Source organism: Microtus ochrogaster, linkage group LG10 (genome assembly GCF_000317375.1).
Source record: "Microtus ochrogaster isolate Prairie Vole_2 linkage group LG10, MicOch1.0, whole genome shotgun sequence".
Lineage (NCBI taxonomy): Eukaryota > Metazoa > Chordata > Mammalia > Rodentia > Cricetidae > Microtus > Microtus ochrogaster.
The window spans coordinates 1,733,593-1,754,541 of NC_022035.1; the positions used below are offsets into that span (position 1 = coordinate 1,733,593).

Below are 20,949 nucleotides of genomic sequence, written 5' to 3' on the forward strand. Positions count from 1 at the left end.
TATGTATGTATATATGTATGTATATATATATAGATAGATAGATAGATAGATAGATAGATAGATAGATAGATAGAATCTAAATTCAAATCCAGCAAAAAATTCCCACAGACTGCATATTTCGGGCTATTTTTATGATTAACACTGTTTAGTGTTCCAGAATTTACCAGAGTAAACATTGCTACAACAAAAATTACTGCAAATGGTTGAACCTAACAAGAAAAATCCCCTGTAGGGCCATTAAGACCTCAGCTGCAGCTGTGCTTAACTGTATTTCATACTGGAAAGCTGAGATTAACAGGAAAATCAGACTCTGCCATGGTGTGCAGATGTGACCACAACTGTCTTAATTTATTCAGCAAACATTTGTTCATGGCCTGCTAGGTGCCAAACAGTCACTGGCCACTGGGATTAGAGGGATAAATGGTCCCTGGCACAGTTGAGGAAGTTCCAGTTGATGGGAAAAGGCAGGTGTGACGAAGAGTGTTCTGAGAGATGAAGGTGTGCACCGGGGCATAGGGAGGAGGAGGAAGTCTTACCGGCCACAGCTACAGGGTACTCTGATGTGAGTGCGCACTCGTCTCTGACCAGGCTGACAGGCGGTAGGGTGTCATGAGACATTCTGAGACACAGGACTTTTGAGTTTGGTATTAACAGGTTCATACTACAGCATGCGGAAGGAACCGGTGTAGGAAAGGAAATGGTTTATGTCAGAGTACTGGCAAAAGATGCATGTGTGGAGACCTAAGGAATCCTACAGAAGAAATGCTTAGTGTTCGTCTGCCTGCCAGATACAGGCTTGGTGAGTCTTCATGGAGAGTGCCACCACTGCAGCAGTGGTCCCAACAACAGCAATGACAACGGCCAACTATTGTCACCATCTATCATGTGCCATACCTTTCTGTAAAACGCTTTTTAGGCACCCTGTAATTTAACAGGGACGCCCTTTTCCTGGCAAGGAACTGTTGTTTTTTTGTTTTGTTTTGTTTTGTTTTTTGTTTGTTTTTTTGGGTTTTTTTTTGTTTGTTTGCTTTGTTTGTTTTTCGCTTGACACATGAAACAATCAAAATTTTGGTCTTGAAGTTCACTTGCAAAATCTCAAAACCAGCATTTGAACCCATATGTACGTGACCACACAACTGTGATCCTTTTAATGGACCCTGCTTTACTGTCTTGCTAGATTCAGAAGTTTCTGTTCCTTCAGTAAGACATAGGCTGATGCCTGCGTCTCTAATGTGTGCTCCAGGCTCAGTTTGTCTGAATGCTTTTCCTCCTACCAAGCAGAAGCTATGATTACCCAGAGGTGTTCCCTGACAGGGCGCTCCTCTTTATCATTGTCATTTAATAAAATCTCTATGGCCTGAAGCATTCACGTCTTGAGAAAGTGGGAGAAGCAGTGATGGATGAGCATTTTGGGAAGAGTGAGACCAGAGGTCCTAAAATGAAGTGTGAGAAGAGCAAGTGAAGGCTGACAACAGAAACTAGGGGAATCTGACACCTTTCTTCCCTTGCGGAAGTCATTTTCATCCTTCCTAACTTTCAGTGATTATATATTCTGGCTGTGTTTTTTTAAGAAAGAAAGCATGAAGCAACAGTCAGCAGGTTCCTGAGCCCAGGAGAGGATTTGTCACTGTGCTGGACATGCCTAAGACTTCAGAGAAAAAAAATGTGTTAGATTTTCAGTGACCCCTCTTTTATAATCCCCAGCCATTGCTGCTCTTGCTTCCCTGTCCTCCCAAAGGGAACTCCTCTTTTTTTTTTTTTCTTTTGTGCTTGATCAGGATGAGCATACTACAAGGAAAAGCAAAGACCAGAACTTTGGATCCCAGCAGAGACATGTACACAACTTCAAAATTAATTTAATGATAATCAGAACTGTGAATGGTAGATCTCAACACAGCAGGCTCATACCGGGGAAACTTTACATTTGAAGAAATGTTGAAGAAGTATATTCCTGATATTTTCTCCCCTGCCAAGTTTTTGTTTCTGTAGATTGGTAATGGCAGCACATACAAGGAGGAATGCTGGTTTCAGGGAGCTGTTAGGTAATCGTTTCAGCTTAACTGATGGCCCTTGGGTGAAATTTCTGAGTCTGTTTATCCAAATTTAGATGGCGTATTAAGACCCGTGTCATCTAGCTGTTGAGTGCATATTGCTGGACAAACATTAAGTTTCTAAAGTAGGATTCTTTACTCCACAACCTTATCATGAGACCGTGGAAAAGAAAAAGGAATTATGAACAAGGTAAACAGAACATAGGGAAGGATGTTCACCGTTTCTCAGTTACTGAGAACCGCCCTTGCCACATCTAAAGTAGATCACACAGTGAGAAGAAGAATGCCAAGAATCCAGTTGTTTTAAAGAGCTTAAATTTGGTCAGAAGGCAGGAAGCTGGCTACCAGGGAGATAGGTGGTGGCAGGAAGCTTTCGTGGAGCTTTTTTGGGTGGGGAAAGGTAGTATTGTGAGACATTGTTCTCTTTCTCTGCAAACAGTGGTTTGGCCTTGCCCCGAGGTTTACAACATGTTGCTAATCTTTTGTTCCATAGCATTTATTTTTTTGCAGGGTAACCATAAAAATCATTAAGATTTTCAATAAAGATAAAGGAGTCAGGAGAGTGTATTATTCTCTGTCTGCTAAACATAGCTTTCTCCATCCAGATGTTTGTGGTGTTCTGTAGCATTCAAAGCTCCCGACAGTAGGAATTGCAATGGTTGGTGAGAGAGAATTCCACAGTTTTACAAGCCACACACTCTCCAGGGCTTAAAAGAAATAAGAGTCAGGGCAATAAAGGGGACTCAAGACACGGAAAGACATACTTTGGCTTCGGGACGCGTGTAAGCCTGGTAGGAAAGAGAGAGCAGTAGTAACTGGAAAGGTAGAAAGAGTTACAATTCCAGGAGAGCTGGGAGTGGTTTGGATTTATGGAAGAAAGGAACCTTGGGAAATCAAAAATAAAAGAAACTAGAATTCTGGGGAGATGGCTGAGTGCTTAAGAGCTCTGACAGCTCCTCCAGAGGACCTGGGTCCTCTGCACCCTCATGGCAGCTTACAGCTGTCTGTGACTCCACTTAGAGCAAACCTGAAACCCATGCACATAAGAATAAAATTTTTAAAAGGCGTACAAAATAAGCATGTAGAAATCTTAACAACATATTTTTGTAGAGGTAATCATGATGAGCCATATCATAGACAAGGCCAGAACTATTCTCAGAAGTAAGAATTGCTTACACTTTTGATTCTGATGAAGAGTGTCTTAGTAGCTACCTAAAACCCATAGGCTACATTGTTGTGTTCCATTGGGTAGTGTCAAAGATACTTGGAGTAGTACTTAAAGTTGACCCAAGAATGTTTTATGCCATTGTAACATGACACTGTAATCTACAAGGTTCATGCTCAAAATACATGAAATTGAATTAAAGAGAAAAGAATCTCAAAAGGAAATGCATAATAGTTTAAGCTTATGATTTTGCATTGGCCATTTATATAGCTGTCCTCATGTGGCCTGGGCGGTAGGCACAGGTTAGACCTGCCTTTTGAGACTAGTGTCTAAAGAATCCTAACCTTCTAGCATGTTCAAAGGAATGAGTCACTCATACTAACCTCTTTTCCTTCCAGTTAAGATGTCTTTAATTTACTTGAATGAGAAAGGAAGGGAAGGGACCCAGCTTTCCTGTGGCTGGTTTTAAAACTGCTGTTTTTACATGAAAATTTTTAACCTTATTTCTTTAGACAAATGCCATGAGGTTGTGGTCTCCATGTGAATAGTCCGTGTGTGAGGGAGAAGGGTCCAGCAGGCACTGAGGCAGTTTGTCCGCTTCAGTGACTCACAGGTGTCTTAGGAGACACTGCCCACTTCTCGGATCCATGGCTAAAGAAATGCTGAGGCTCTAGGAAAGAAATCAGAGCACAGCCATGATGTTTAGAGAGAAAGAACTTTGTACTGCTGACAAAGTGCAATTATTTTGTTTGGAAAAGAGATGTCTGAAGGCAATTGAATGCTGGCCTTCCTGACGAGGAAGGATCACTTGGAGGCGAATGACCAGATTTCCTTCATTGCCAAGGTAAAAACCCATCTCCCACAGTGGCAGGGTGAGCACAGCATACAGGAAGAGCAATGCACAGAGCTGGGGCTGCTTAATCAAAGGAATCCATCACCCCATTGTGTATGAAGGCTTGCTCGAAGGCAATGGGAATTCATATCTGCACTTTCTGTGTTGAAAAAGCTACTTCCTGAAGGAGCAGGAATGAATTATATGAATTTGGTCTTTTTAACCCATGGAATCTGTGATTTATCCTTAAATTACATAAGGTAAAGATGTCAGGCAATTATTTTGAATTATAGCCTCATACGCTGGTGCTGCCAAGTGGAGTTACTTTCCAATAATGTTGAGGAAGTCAGTGACAGAGACATACATTTATTTCATAGGTCATGAACTCAAATAACTACAGGGCTCTCCTGGCCTTCGAGAGGAGCAAGCTAAGAGCAGCACACTAGTTAATGAAGTTGTGAGCTAGGGTGTGAATGCCCCATCTAAGCTGGCCACCACAGCAGAGATAGTCTTAGAGTGTGAGCAGATCTTTGGCTCTCCAAGAAAAAGCTAGAAATCTAAACACTTAGGTGACTGACTAAGATGTGACAAGATGGTTTCATTGGAGTCCTCTGCAAGTATAACGTGGCCCTTGTATGGTTAGAAGGCCTGGGTTTGTCCTTCACCAGCTCATGCCTCTGTCCTTAGCAAACAGAACACGAGTGGTCGGACTCTGGAGTGATGGAAGTTTATTTGCTCAGGTTGCCGGCTCTGTAAATCTTTGACCTCTGGTCCCTTCCTCCTTGCTCCTGATAGTAGATGGCTTAGGAAGTAGGAATTTAAAGGCCTTACTTGTTCCTGAGGCTGTTGAGAAGGCTCAGTAGGTAAAAGTGTGTGGCACCAAGCCTGATGACCTGAGTTCAATCCCTGGAACGCCCATAACGGAAGCAGAGAACGTTCTCCCATAGAGCGCGCTCAGACTCTGCGTATGTGCTGTTGCGTGTATGTGCCCTCCCGTGTATACACACACATAAACAGGCGTAATAGAGAGATTATTTCCTTAGCGATGTGATTGTATTTAGTAAGACTGTCAGATGCTTTGAGTAAGAAGCAGCTCTCGCTGCTGATGCTGTCCACTGTTCAACGCACATGTCTCTGCGGCAGCTTGGATCTCTGCACTAACATTTGTGTATAACATTGGGTGCATGAGGCATGCTTGATTTAAACATTAACACTCTTGCCATTTGGTGACATGCTTTTCTCTTACAAAAAACGATTGTTTTAATAACAACTCCGTGTAGGATAAGGAGAGCTGTATTTCTGAAATCCTCTCCCTTTCAGACTGGAGAATATGCTACTGATGAAGAGGAGGAGGAGGTCGGGCCCACTCTTCCTGGCGGTGACATGGCCATTGAAGTCTTTGAGCTCCCGGAGAATGAGGACATGTTCTCCCCATCAGACTTGGACACGAACAAGCTCAGTCACAAGTTCAAAGAGGTGAGCTCTGGCCTGCACAGCGTTTGCTTGTGCCTGCTCCTTGGTTAAATGTGTTTTTATTTGTGGAATGAACCAAGAACCATCTGCTTCCTGACTACAGTTTGTCAAGAACATTGTCTGAGTCTTAAATATGAGAGTACAATGTTAGCAGATTGCATTCTACTATCACCAATTTTGATGTTTGTCACCTGTCTTGTAACTTTGGGCGTCATTTCCGGACACATCCAGGTTACAATGTATATTTTTTACTTTTACAGATGTGTTGGCACGTGGCCATACTCTGTTTCTTCTAGTACAGTTATTTCTCTAGAAAGCTGTTCTTTGTTTTCCTGAAGTAGACAGATTTCTAGTAAGAATAACGTGCCCAAAGGGTTCCATTGAAGAGTTCAGTGAGCAGACCTTGAACAGATAATATAACCACCAAGGAACAGTGACAGCAGGAAGCCATCACCTTCCTCTACCCCAAAGAATCCATTCAATACCCGCAGCTTTGCAAGATGCAGCCCTGCCGAAAATTGCATCGAGGTTAAGGGTGATGATTACCTATCCCTCCCACTGTCTTCCTCCTGCTGAATCTTCATCCACGCCCAGGCAAGGGAGTTTGCTATGCTAGTCTTGGGACTGAAGAGCTTGCTCTTCTGTCCAAGAAAGGCCCAGATTAACCCTTAGTGTGCAGATAGAGAACCAGATAGATTTTTTTCTCCCCCAAGTCTGGTATTGAGGGATTCTCTTAATTACTTTAAAAATATCCATTTTGTTGCTTTGGCAAAGCCACAAGCTGTGACTACCTTACCCAGTCTTACTTTAGGCCAGCTATGTTTTCCAATTTAATTCTATGATCATGATTCTTCAGGAGATTGTGCCCTCTGTGTTTGCACAGTTCTTGCCAGTTAGTTAGTGGTTAAATACTCACTAATTGGCATCAGGCATGTACTGAGAATTCATTGTATAGTGCACCTGACTTGATTTCTTCACGTAATTGACACCATGGTCAGCACATTTATTAAGAGTTGTTTCCTCTGTTCAGAAGGCTTTGCCATTTTCTTCAGACGTTAGCGCCAGTGACTAGTAAAGAAGGTCCATCTTAACTTTCCTTCTGTTTATTTTCTCTAACAATTTCATGCATGTACACTATACACCTTGATTTTAGCCACCCAGTTCACCCCTCCCGTTACCCTCAGATCCCACCCAGGACTATCACCCCGTCCTACCTGCATGTCGTTTCCTTTGGGGCCTGAGGAAACACAGGTTCCAGTTAGTGCTGCCTGCTGGAGTGTTGACTGACCTGGTCTTAAGATCGTAACCATCACTGCAGTGGGCTCAGGAGAGCAATGACCGTGTCATCTGCAGGTGACAGCATTTTACAACATTCCTCTGGCTCTTGTGTTCTCTTTACCCTTTATTCCTCGGTGTTCCCTGAGACCTGTGTGGGGAGGGGGGATTGAGAGACCTCGTTTGGGGCTGAGCATTCACTGGTACTGGGAAGTCGCACCTAGGACCATTGACATCAGCCCTGTGTCTACCGCTGACCTGTGCATCTCCAGGCCGGCTTTTCTCTGTAAAGTTACGTTAGTCTCATCTCATTCAAGGAAACGGGTCACTTCATTAATTCCCTCTTATTTTATTGTACTCAAATTAGTAAGTTGATTTGTGGGCAAATGACATCTTTCTTATGCTAATACTCTTTTAATTCAGGTTTATAACAGTATGTGCTTAGAGTGTTTTCTCCAAACCCTCAGAATTGTGCACACCCTTTACTGTTGCCTGACTCCCCAGCTGTAGGCAACGGAAGAAATGACTGACATAACTAAAAACTGTTACAGAGACTATCTAGCCTCAGTGTGAGGGAGAGACTTCCTGTGTCAAACATGACCTGCCTGAAGTGGCTTAATCGTTTCTGAAGATAGGGAGTTCTGTTCCTGAAATCCTGTCACATTGAGTTTTGTGCATTTTGTGGAAAAAGTTTTTCATTCATTTGAAATTTCCTGTGAATTTTTTTCTGTGATAATTTCATGTGTGTATGTAATGCATCTGTCACTTTCCCCACCTGTCACTCCTGATTTTCCATCGACTCTGATTTTGTTTTGTCTTGGGTCCCATGGGACTTAACGAGGGCCCTGTGACTCTGGCTTAGAGCTAGCTATCGGAGCCTGGTGCGCTCACCAGTGTGCACACAACTAGAGGCTCTGGCTCCCTCTCTCCCAGAACCTGGTGCTCCAGGAAATGAGCATAAGCAGTAGGGTTGGTCAGCCCCTCTCCTTCCATAGCTGACTCTTGCGGTATGTTTTACTCTCTTGGCTTTTTGGGGAGCCACCACCTAGCTCTCAAGGAAATCACACATGGAGGCTTATTCTTAGTTCTGAATGCCTGGCCTTAGCTTGGCTTGTTTCTTGCCAGCTTTTCTTAAATTATCCTGACTACCTTTTGCCTCTGGGCTTTTACCCTTCTCTGCATCTGTATACCTTTCTTTCCTTCTTACTCCATGACTGGCTGGGTGGCTGACCCCACGTCCTCCTCTCCCTGTTAGCTTGTTCTCCATCCTCTCTCCTCCCAGAGTCCCCTGTTATTTATCCTCTCTGCCTGCTAGCCCCACCTTCCTTACTCCTGTCTTGCTATTGGCCATTCCTCTCTATTAGACAAATCAGGTGTTTTAGACAGACCCAGTAACACAGCTTCAGAGTTAAATAAATGCAGCATAAACAAAAGTCACACACCTGAAAATCTTATTCCCCCACAGCTGAGTCCACTGATCTGCCAGTTTCTGAAAGGTGTCCATGTTAAAGTCAGCAACTGCCCTTTATCCATCCTTATAACCCTGTCACTTCTAGTTTTATGTATTTTAACTTTCTTACTAGCTGCACTTACAGTCAGCATTGTTACCCCATCCTATTTATTTACTTTGCCCCAGTTCTATTTTGGTTAATAGTAAAACTCATCACTGGGTTTCTTTTGCCTGACATTCCCTTCATAGCATCTGAGTTTGTTTATTTTTATCCATTCTGTATACTTTTATTCAAATGTTTTTCTGTCAGCAGCCTAGTTCCCAACCTCACTGTTAAATACATTATTATGGGAGTCTTTATGTGACTTCCTTAGTGATTATTGTCTGTTTATGTTGTCTTTAAATGCCTGTTAGAAATTTTGTCCTCTTGGCTTGATAGTTATATTCCTTTTTCTTTTTTCCTACCTGTCATCATAAATATCAAATTTTTATCTGTTGCCTGAATGTTATTGTTTTATTTTACTTTCCCAGTAGTTTGAGTCAATTTTAAGTATAATATAGAAAGTAGATCAGTGTCAGTAATCATTAGCAAAATGATAACTCTATCATATTACCTGTGAACTCTTCTGTGGCCACCTGTCTTGTGTTTCAGGAGTCTTAGCTGGGGATGCTGACAAGTCTGCCTGTTACAGTGGGGTTGTCTCCAGCTCCCTCTGCCCTTACTATGATGAGACACCTTTGCAGGGCTCATTTACTCCTGTTTCTGTGGCCCCCTTCCTATGTCAGCGCCAGAGGTTCCTGTCACATGGCCCAGAAGTTAAATTAGCAGTCAGGAGGTCACAGCTTCAGGGTGTGGAGCCTGCTAGCCTGATTTTCCCCCAGGTGTGGGCTTAGCAGGGTTGTGCGGGAAAGGTGAGGACCAATTACAGACTGGCTCCTTCCTGGTAGCATTCCTCCTCTGCAGGTCTTGACCTTTGCAACATCAGAACCCCCATGTGTTCTGTTTTGAAGAATTCATTCACAGCCAACCTTCCTTCCTTCCTCCCTCCCTCCCTTCCTTCTTTTTATTTTTATTTTTTTAGATTAATGAATGGTAGCCTGAAGCACATAGATCCAAATTGCTTTCAGGAGAGAAAACCCAACAGAAAGTTTCCCCCTACCTAATTCGGCCACGCTCGCCTTGGTGTATTTATTAATACTATCATCTACTTTCCTGGGGCGTGTTTATTTGTTCATGTGCCAGCGCCCGACCCTTGTGCTTAGTTGGTTGTCATACTCTGTCGTTGCAATGGGCAGGCAGTTAGACCCGACCCTCAGAACTGCGCCTTTTGCCGGCTCCCACTTGGTTAGCATTCTCGCTGGCGTCACTTTGGAAATAGTCTGTGATTTCCACTCTCTCCGTTTTATTTTCATTTTGACTTGCATAACTGGAGCAATGGTTTTGAATCTGTAACTTTATTAATCATTTTATTGAATTGTGATCAGATACTGTTTTTTTCAACCAATTTTTTGAAAAATGATGCTTTTATTGTAGATTAATACGGGTGTTTGTGACTAAATTGATGTTTTAAGTGTTCTGAAACCTTATTCATTTTTCTCAAACCTTGTAATTTATATGATTTATAGTTAATTATACCTCCATATTATTTTTGTCTATTTCAATGTTATATTAGAAGCACGTGAAATTTAGCAATGATTTTCTTTTTCTTTTAGGTTATACTTTAATGTTAATATTTGACAACTTTTGTTGTAGCACCAAGTGTTTACCTACATCTAACAAAGCTAGTTGAAACATTTTCTTTTATTGGAATGTAAAAAATATACAATGTTAGACTCTGTATCTAAGATTATTACTAAGATAATTTTTTCAGTTTGAACTTACTATAATAGTTACTCAAGGTGTTTATTACTATGCTTAAATAATTTTCTGCTTTATGTTTATTTTATATTTGTTGGCTGTTAATATAGGTTATCTTTAAGGCTTTAAAATATATTCTCTTTTCATCAATTTAAAAATTAAGAGCAAAAATACCATTTGCATTCAGTGTATGAAGATGTTTGATAAAATCTTGAATTTTAAGAAATTTGTTACACTTTTAAAAGACTTAAAGTAGCTTTATAATATATTTGTAAATAATTATGCTCTTCCTTTTTTCCTTTAAAAGTATTATTTTCTAATTTTTGGGGTTTTTTTAATTTTAATTTCTCAGAGAGTGTCTCTGAGTAATTTATTAGGTGTTTGTATTTGTGAGTTTTTCATACCAAGAATTATGTCCTAATTATTGTAACACTGTGATAATTGGCTAGGCTTGACATTTTTTTTTATCAGTTTTTAACTGAAAATGTTGTCTGGTCAGGTTCCTTGCTTTAAGCACATTTTGAACAAAAGGTCTAATATGAGCCCAGATTTGGGTTGCTTCTCTTCTCTTCAGCCTTCTAATGCGGTAGCTTTGACTAAGATTTACACTGTTCTGTTCATGCTGAAGTCCATTAGAAGTCTCTGTTTTGGTGGGTTACATTTTGTTTGATTTTCTGAAAATAGTCATCAGAATGTCTTAGTTTTCGGGGGTTTCATTTACCTCCTTCCACACGTCTGAGCCCAGAGTCCTGTGGTCTGCTTTGTGTCATTAGATTTGGCTTTAACTGTGACTCCCTTGGGGCTGCACCCCTGGCTGTGTGATCTGCTTTCATAAAGTAGTCAGCTTCTTCCATGTTTTTCTTTTATGTATTACTCTTTACTCTCTCTTCTCCTGGTGTCTCCAGGAATAATTTTAAGATATTTTTTCCTATGGACACATGGACGTTAATTGTCCTTTCCCTCACTCTGAAGTCCCAAAGTGAGATCCATAATTTCATCAGGTGAATGGTTGATAACTGCAAACACAAAGCTTGCTGTTTCATTCCAAGGCAAGTGAAGAAAAACCAGACCATATTGGACATCCTAAAAGGTGTGGCTCTCTTGTGTCTACTGGTGTGCAGCAAGTCAGTACCTCCTGTCTTCTCTCTGCTCAGACAGCTGCCCTGAGTCTGCATTCTCCAGCAGGGAAGTAGACTGGTTCTCCAGTAGCCAGGTCAGTAGTGCAGAGTGTCCTGACATCAGATGAAGCTCCCTGCTCACTTTCTGGTATCTTATTTTCACTATCAGTTTAAGTTGAGATAAGATTTTTCTTTCCTGATTTTGAGTTTTGTTTGTTTAGATTTATTTTGCTTGTGTGTGAGTGTATCTGTGGTATGTACACACATGTATGCACAGACGCACATGTTCACAAGGAAGCCAGAGGATGTCCAGTGTCCTGCTATCTCACTCTCCCTGCTGTTCCCTTGAGGCAGGGTCTCTCACTAAATCTGGAGGTAGGCTAGCAAGCCAAACACTTCCAAGGAGCTCTCCAGCCACTAAATAGATTTAATTCCTGTTCCTGCATGCTATATAGTCAGGGAACAGTTGTTTTGTTTTGTTTTTTAGTTTCTGCCATTTGGGCTGAGAGTTTTTTCAGACTGACTTCCCAGGTGGGAAACAGAGAGGCTGCTTCAGAGTGGGTGCTTTCTCGACGGGACTCAGGCTCGCCCACGGCACTGCTCGAGAGCCAAGATTGCCCGCACCAGTGAGAATGAATCTGCCTTCCTCTTTAGGGAAAGCCAGTCGGAAGGGTGGCGTGTTTGATTTTAAGTCTGCGAAAAAATAAACTAGAAAGTTATAAATACCCTGGAGAATAAATAAAGCCATCTTTATGGGAGTTTTATTAGCAAGTGGGGAGCTGTGATTGTTACCTCCTCAGTAGTAAACAGATGTTTGTTTTTAAAGGAGCTGTAACAAATGGCTGTCCGAAGTAACCAACACGTTCCTCATTAGTACCCACATTCTGAGAACCAGCCCGGAGTGGCCATGTTGGAGAGCTGCCCCGCGCTTTGGTCCCTGCCCAGCTAGCAATTCCAGCTTGTTTTGCATATGTAGTTTCCTGAAAATAAAATCCACTTTTGTTGATAGACACCATGAAGCCTTCAGCAAAAATGGCAAAGATTTGCCACCGCCTCATTTTAATAGCATCATATTTCGGGAGAAACACCCCAGCTCCTTCTATGGAGCCCACTTCACTGTGGACAGTACAGACCTCAATCCAGTGCAAAAACGGAGAGCTAAGAATCCGTGCAGTGCTGAAGCCATCTCACGGAGCTCTGCACAGATGCCAGGCATTGCCACCCCTGGGCAGCGAGAGCAGAGAATCTGGGCTTATCTGAGTAGAAAAAAAGTTCTAGAACCCTGCAAAGATAGTGTTCTTCACTTCCAAAAGTGTCATCCGTGCCTGCATCGGCTAAGTAGAGTGCAGCAGTTGAAGCTGATTTGCTTTCTGCCTTCAGCTGCCCATCTCTGGTGCTCATATGTGGACATTTTGATTCAATTGCAGATGTACACACTCCACTTTCATCTTATTGAAAGCAATAACAGCCCCCACACAGCAGTACACCTATGGAATGTGAAATGAGGCTTCCTGCTCCATGTAGAATTGTACATTTATGCCAGCTGAGATCCCAGGGTGGACGCTGGCCGTGTCCATGCTAGAGCTGACAAGAAGATGGCAGAACTTGGTCTCACAAGTTGACATGAGCCTGCAATCTTCTGGAGAAGCGTGGAGAGGAAGAAAACTCCACTTCCTACTAGTCACACTGCGTTTGCCTAGTTCCCTCATCCCTTGGCACAGTGCATTGGTCTTTCCTGTGAAACAGGCGTCTCCAGCCAGTCTTGGCTAACTTGGATACAAAAGATAGAGACCAAGACTCTCTGGCCTAGTTATAGGAGGGAAATGCTAATGGAGCTGCAGAAAGTAGGCTCCGGAAGTCACACATAGATACCTCAAAGGGAGATTGCTGTGTTCTGGTGGCCTTCATGACTATGTACCGGGCATACAGTTTCACTAACTTAATATTAGTTTAATAATGGACATATTCTAAGTTTCTTTTCTTTTTTATGTTTATTCTTTGTACATATTGGGGTGCTCACTCATGCACCATATGGAGGCCAGATTTTCTGTATGTATTGGGATGGGCACTCATGAATTATATGGAGGTCAGGTCAGCAATGGATGCCTTTCTCTGTGACTGTCCTCCTCCTTGTTTGGCTGGCCAGAAAGCCCCGGATCCTCTTGTTTCCCCAGCCAGAGTCATTGGCACATGTACATAGAGCTCTTGGTCTTGTGCACAGGTGCTGCAGGCCCTCCCTCAGGTCCTCCTTGCAAAGCACCTCAGCCACTGAGCCACCTGCTCAGCTCTCCAGATGCTGACAGCATTATCAGTGTCAGGATCCAGAGACTGCCCAGTCAGAGTCATGATTCCCATGTAGGGCAGCGACGATCACGTACACCTTGAGTTTAATATAAGGATTGAATGAGAAATGCATGCATTGAGGAAACAAGCAAGGCAAGCTGCTGGGCAGAAGCAGAGAAGCCAGGCTTGGGGTTGTTGTCTTGCACCCTGTACTCCCGGGGAAGCTGCAAGATGCAGAGTGACGTTGCTCAGCGTCTTTCTCATCTGAATTGAACAGGACCTGACCACCTCTTCCCAGAGCCATTTGCAGTATATAGGGGGCCGAAGAAAAGCAAGCAGGTTTCTAATAATGTAAAAAAAAAAAAATCCTAAAGCTGGGCAGTGGTGGTGCACACCTTTAATCCCAGCACTCAGGAGGCAGAGGCAGGAGGATCTCTGTGAGTTCAAGGCCAGCCTGGTCTACAAGAGCTAGTTCCGGGACAGGCACCAAAGGTACAGAGAAACCCTGTCTCGAAAAACAAAAAACAAAAACAAAAACAAATCCTATATTAGCACAACTGTGACTTTGGCAATTATTAGCTATCCTATTTAAAGTCTTTTGTACAGTGTTCTACTGTGTAAATTGAAAAGGTTCAACTTGTATATTTTTATTTCTTTCCTACTAATAGTGACGGATATATAAAAATTCCTTGAAAGGTGTATTGCTCCCAGGATTAAAATAACTGCATATCTGTAATTTCAGGCCTGTATCAACTAGGAAACCTTACAGTAGAGTTATTGTTTATCTTTTGAATGATATCCAGATTTGCACGTTTCATTCTGGATCTGAAGAATTTATTAGTTTTCCTAACACTAAGCTCTCACTGGTTGTGGCCACCTCATTGTTAATCATCTCAGCCCTCTTCTCTTACCTGTTTGGTGAGAAGAACTTCAAGCTAACTAGAGACCTGTAAACAGAAACTGTGCTTTCTTTTCCCTGCTGCTCGTACCTGAATAAAAACTCAGACACTTTTTTAATTACAACGCTGCTTGGCCAATGACTCAGGCATATTTCTAGCTAGCTGTTACGTGTTAAATTAGCACATTTCTATTAGTCTGTGTATTGCCACATGGCCGTGGCAGTACAACATTCTCTACCTGTCATCTTTCCTCAGCAGCTGGCTGGCATCTGCTTAACTCCGCCTTCTTTTTCTCTGTTTCTCTGCTTGGATTTTCCACCTGGCTTTACTCTGCTAAGCCACTGGCTGAAACAACTTTATTCATTATCCAATAAATGCAACACATATACAGATGGGCATCCACATCAGAAGCCAGTGTGGGCTACTTCATATTTCTCCTTAGGTTCATCCACATTTTGAGGTACTGGCCTAGTATGTACCCCATAATGAGAAGGTGCTTGTGATATGAATTTCTGAACTCTGATCATTGCTAATATAGCTGGCCCTTTTTTTTTTTACCCATAGCTGCCCAATGTGAAAGTCTGTGGGTGCTGTTGGGGGCTCTCCCCATCTAGTCCTCTCAGTTTTCATTTGGAAAACTGAGGTGCAGATGAGAAACTGGCAGAGGTCACAAGTGGTAATGAGCAAAGAAGTCTAAAGTCCCACAACATGTGAAGCCATATGCATTGAGTCCATCATCAAGAAAATGGTATCTGGCACTCACCCATGGTGCGGGAGAATTGTCTGTATTCTGTTGATCATGTTTTAAATAAATGCTGATTGGCCAGGCAGGAAGTATAGGTGGGAAAACCAGACAGGAAGTAGAAATGATGCAAGGAAAACAGGAGAATTCTGGGAAGGAGGAAGTTGATTTCTCCCACTCCTTCCCAGACCACCGAAACAGCAGGATGTGATCTGCCCCACTGAAAAAGGTACTGAGCCACATGGCTAACATAGATCAGAAAAATGGGTTAATCAAGATGTGAAAGTTAGCCAGTGAGAGGCTAGAGCTAATGGGCCAATCAGCTTATAATTTATGGAGACCTATGTGTGATTTTCTTTGGGGCTAAACAGCTGTGAGGTACCAGGCTGGACAAAAACCATCAACAACAAGCAGGCCTGGCCCACCATGTTACACACCCATAGCACAGTGTCCACTGTAGAGCTGACCCTTGGCTAGAAAGGTTGATTTCAGGAGGAACTTTGTGTGTGCACCACCCATAATACAGTGTCCCCTGCAGAGCTGACCTTTGGCTAGAGCCAGGGATTCTTTCAGGAGTGACTTTGTATATGCCAGTTAATGCCTTTTGTCTCTTTTTCTGATGCCATTGTGGTGTTTTTCTTGGCCTTGAACTGGCTATGTAGACCAGACTTGCCTTGAACTTGCAACAATCCTCCGGCCTCTGCTATCTGAGTATTGGACTGCAGGGGTCATTTGATACGGTTAAGTGGGAAGTGATTTAGATGATTCTCCCTGGTCCTGGCTGACTGTATTGATAACTCTTACTCGGCCACTGTGCTTTGAATGCCTTATATGGATTATCTCCTTTAGTGTCGCGATAAGAATGGTCACTTGGGACAGCAGTGCCGGTGAGAGGTTACACAGTGTTCCTGCTGCACATCACATGCACATGACAAACATGATGAATTTGAGCCGCCTAACTTTTCATATTAATATGTTTTAAACAGCAGAGTAGCTACTCGTGTCGATGATGGATGGATAACAGTCATCCAGGCATGTAAATTTGATTTACTGTCGAACAGTATAATACCTATCAATATAATTCCTTGTAGTTGTATATCTGTCTCCATGCTGTATATAAAGAATACCTTCAACGTGTAAGCACTTCTGCCCTTCTGTGATGTTCGTTCTTACTGGCAGGAGAGGTTAGGTTAGCATGACTTCATTGGAGAAAGGACATGTTCCCTTCACAGCGGCTTCCATAGAGCCCCTCCTGCATAGATGATTATAAAGTTCATCTCCAGTTTTTAAGAGACATGGCACAAGATCAAAACCCCGACTAATTTAGCGTTGATTTCTTTTTTAACTAGACAGGTTGATTGTTTTCTCTGAGCCTCAGTTTCCCCAAATTGTGTGCATGAAGACTTTAGGTCATTGTGCTCACTGTGGGCTCATAGAAATAGAAGGCGGACCCTCTCGGTATTGAGCCTAGGTGTTCCCGCATTGTCAGCATCTGGAAGACCTATCTAGACCAGGATTCCTGGGGAGAAGAAATGGCCTTTCACAAAATTGTCACTGGGAACATTAGGTTCATGTAGTTTCCTTCCCCGGGCACACTCACACCCTGGCATCTGCTAAGTGAGTCAGACCACTAGACCAATGGTATGAAATCAAGAGACACAGACCTCTAGCCATCTCAGTTCAGAGAGGGTGGTCTTCAGTCCTTTATAAAAGTGTCAGGGTCACCCTCCACAGCTGAGCTGCCGGCATTGTCCCTAGCAGGGCTGACAAAGCTCTGAGGAGAACCTTGGGGCACCGTGCCCGGCAATTCCAGGCTGACTGTTGTCAGTTGGATGCTGCATGTCTCGTCCATCCTCTTTTGATTCTTCCTCCTTTCCCTTGTTATCCCTTCTCATGTGTCCCCAGCAGGTCACACATGCCACAGACCCAGAGAGGGGCCATTTAGGAGGTGCTGTTGGAGGCAAAGGTTACTTCCCATTGTAATTCAAGGCCCTTCCTTCAGCTATTCCTTGGCTGACTGGTAAAATGCATTAAATTCACTTGGTTGTAGTAATAACATAAGATTACAGTCCTTCCTGGACAGTTCTAATTCCAAAGTACTCTGCACCAATAAATAAATAAATAAGTAAATAAAAGCAGGGTGCCACATAGGGTGTACCAGTGTTCGATAGTGTGGCAGAAATGTTCGTGAATTTAGCTGCAGAGTGACAGCCTCCCGGACTCCCTAGCTGGCAAAATACGACAGATGGAAGGTGCCTGTCTTAACCTCTAACACGAGGAGAACTGGGAATTTCAAAAGCATCCTTTCCCAGGCACTTCAGAGAACAAATCGTGAGCCAAAAACTGTTTTCCTTAAGTTCAGGGAGGGCGTTTAGTCCTAAAGAAATGAATGACGCATTGAAGACCCGTTCTTACAAAGAAAACCGCGTGGGGGGGAAGGGAAGCAACGCAAACAAATGGCAAAGGCGACTATTATGGTGTAGAAAATGCCCTTTGAAGTTGGAGTCTTCATACAGGTAGATATTTTGGAGGGCATAAATCTGAATCTGTACCTTTCCTGCTTTTGAAAAGAAGGAGGAGGAAAAACAAACGCAGAGATTTCTCAGAGCCACTGCATAACCCCCTTCCTCTGCAGCAGAGCCACTGCGGAATGTCAGACTGACAGAACCACAGCGCCACCTTTCCGCAGGATGTGGGACTGCATCGTCACGCTGTGCCAGGCCTGTTGACAGGCTCACGCCATTCAGCAAGAAACAGCTCCGGGATGCTCAGATCATAAAGGAAGAGCCACAGAGTTCAAAAAAATGGGTTTTATTTTCTTTGGCCTGTGAACAATTAAACTGGCAACTTAATCGGATATTAGAGACTGCGAGCCATAAACCCTGTGTTTAATTAGTGTGCACCCAGTGAGTCATTTTACACGCTAGACAGTGTAATTTACAGCCTGCTGCATTGCAGCAGGTTCTTAGGCTTTTATTGTGTCAAACGGTATTCTTCTCGCTGCTGAGTCTTTAAAAATATAGAAACACTCTTAGTTGAGATTTTTTTCTTTTCAATTTTCAGTTGCAAATCAAACATGCAGTTACAGAAGCAGAGATTCAAAAATTGAAGACCAAGGTAAGCACCGCTCCGTGGTGTTCGAATTGTGCTCTTTGAGTTCCGGATACCCCGAGGACAAACGGGTGTGCTCCTGTGCACTGAGAGCGCGCTCACATGACAGTTTCATTTCCACCATTGAGTACACAAACAGAAAGAACTTCCGGGAGAGCAAGCACACTGCACTCACCCCAGCGAAAGCCACATAGAACTTCATGTCTTAAATAGATTCATACTTATGCATATTCTCTCTGAAATTTCTTCAAAAATAATATTTTTAATGGCTCAAGCATCTGAAATATGTATTAATTTTTAAATACTAGCTGGTATATAAAATATCATTTATATAATTTACCTTATAATAAAGAGACTGATTTATTTTTAGCTAATATATAGAAGAAATGTATTGTTTTAATGTGGCACATTAATTGCTTTTTACAAAAACATTTCCCATGTCTAAGAATTAAATATTATAAACTCACTTTATGACACTGTGTAATTGATTTAGATCCAGGAATGACTGGAAATCTTGAGACATACTTAGTGTGCTTTATTCAAATTTGTTAAGGGAAAAAAGTATTAATAGATGATATTTTATCTTTATGAAATAAGACATCAAAGAAAACTGTAAAATTCTTGTACGAGATACAGTTCTAGCTATTGTGTTCAGCTCTAACAAATGTATATTTTCAGAGATTTAAAAGTATTTTTCAGTTTCTTTCAAACTATTCTGTATTGCTTCCATGATTTCTTTAAAATTAAGATACAAGTTATCCCCATGACTATTGATCTTTTTCTCATTCACAGTAAATGCTTGTTTTGGATCCCATGTGTTTTAGAGGGGGTGAATCAGCCGGGCTCCTTTGGTTAACGCATTCTCGACTAATGTGCTCTGAAACTCTTTAGTCAAAGCGTCTTTATCCATCCTTCATGGTGCCAGCTTCACACTGTGGCTTTAAGTTCTCCATTAGCAGTGACTGGCACACAAACAGCTGCTATGAATGTTTCTTCATTACAGATGCAGTAAACACCTAGTCCTTCTGACCCGGGAGCTGCTTCCTGATGTTGAAAAGCAGATCTTCTTCAGCTGTTGGTTACAGATAGGGAAAGGAGGCCTGTGTTTACAAATGCTTTCACAGACAGACTTAGGCATTTGACTACGAAGATTTAATTTAGAAAAGACTGCAAATTACTATTTTATATTTTTCTTCCTAGATTGGTATAGGATATCCACACTTGAAAATATGTAATTGTGATTCTTATCCATGTTAAATAGATTTTTTTCATTTCAAAGTAATTTTTACTTTGTAACCTCTTGTCCAAATGTATTTAGTAAAAAGTTTTCAAAAAAACTATTACCCATAATATATAAATATATATATTCGTGTGAATGTGTATTCCGTATGTTCAATGCTATAAAATGTCAGAATGTCTTCATTTTGAATACTCATAAGTTTAAAGAAGGCACAGAAAGTAGAGAGAGCAGCAACTCTGAGGGCAGGCAGCTGTTGTTAGTGCCCTGTAAGCTTCATCTGAACGTGTATCAACATCTTCCCTGCACTCGAATTCAGCCTAGAGACCTAGAGAAAACTGCACTCCGTCTTCCTAAAAATACCTAGAAACAATAACAACACAGAGCTATCTTCCAAGCCATTGCAGAGATTTAGATTAATCAGACAACCATTTATACCCTTACTAATCCTTGTCTTTTATCCTTGGTGTAAATTAAGGTTTATAAAGACCTAGACATTTTTAATATTCCCTGTAATATATTGAGAGACAGACTTGTGTTTGTGCCAACTGAAATCAGGAACCTAATAGCATCATCTAAAGGGTTGAAAAAGGAAGCGCAGCTGAAGCTTACTGGATGATCGTGAAGCCCAAGAAGTGTTGCAGGGATGCTGAGCGGTGCGAGCACAGGGCGCTGTGTAGACACTAACACAGACTCTTAGGAACTTGGACTACTTGTCCAAGTTTTAGGGCAAATAACAAATGTAAGCTGAGTGACTAAGTCCCATTTTAACCATTAGTGCAGTGGTTCTCAACCCATGGGTCTCGGGGTGGCCCATCTACAGGGTCTTCTGAGACCATCAGAAAATGCAAATATTTACATTACGATTCATGAAGTAGCAAAATTATGGTTATGAAGCAACAACAAAAATAATTTTATGGTTAAGAGAGTGCCACAACCTGAGGAGCTGTATTAAAGGGTTGCAGCATTAGGGAGGTTGAGAACCACTGTCCTACTGCATTGTAGGCTTCTCCTCCTCTCTTGCCCCACCCCACTCCCTTTCTAGTTAATTTTCAACTTATTGTCCAACATTTTATTTAACATGCTCTCACAGGAAAGGAGGTGACATATATTGAACCGAATCAGTGATACCCTAGACATCTCTTCCTGCTTTCAGGAAACTACATGCTATCAAAGAAAGTGTTTGTGTTTCATCATTTATCAGATGGATAACCCTGAGCAAGTCATTTTTCCCATTTTATCCTTTATAGATATGGAAAGAATTGTTGATCTTCTCGTCCCACGCAGTTTTGATGTACAGAAGGATAGACTTATATTTACACCAAGCTTTAGTGGTGCGGACTGAAGAAGGACGCTGAAAAGAAATGGCGCACTAGCTCAGAATAGAGAGAGAGAGAGAGAGAGAGAGAGAGAGAGAGAGAGAGAGAGAGAGAGAGAGAGAGAGAGAGAGAGAGA

General features: G+C 42.1%; 1 protein-coding gene across 10 annotated transcripts in view; it reads left to right on the forward strand.

Moving 5' to 3' along the window:
- Nucleotides 1-20,949, forward strand: part of Ppp1r9a (protein phosphatase 1 regulatory subunit 9A) — a 280,210-nt gene that overhangs the window by 207,982 nt on the left and 51,279 nt on the right. For 9 of the 10 annotated variants that reach the window (XM_026787519.1, XM_026787520.1, XM_026787523.1 and 6 more), the window contains 2 exons: nucleotides 5,369-5,524; nucleotides 18,210-18,263. In XM_026787519.1, the coding sequence (XP_026643320.1) occupies nucleotides 5,369-5,524; nucleotides 18,210-18,263 (210 nt within the window). The remainder of the gene's footprint in view (nucleotides 1-5,368; nucleotides 5,525-18,209; nucleotides 18,264-20,949) is intronic. The other variant, XM_026787521.1, reaches the window with a different exon arrangement.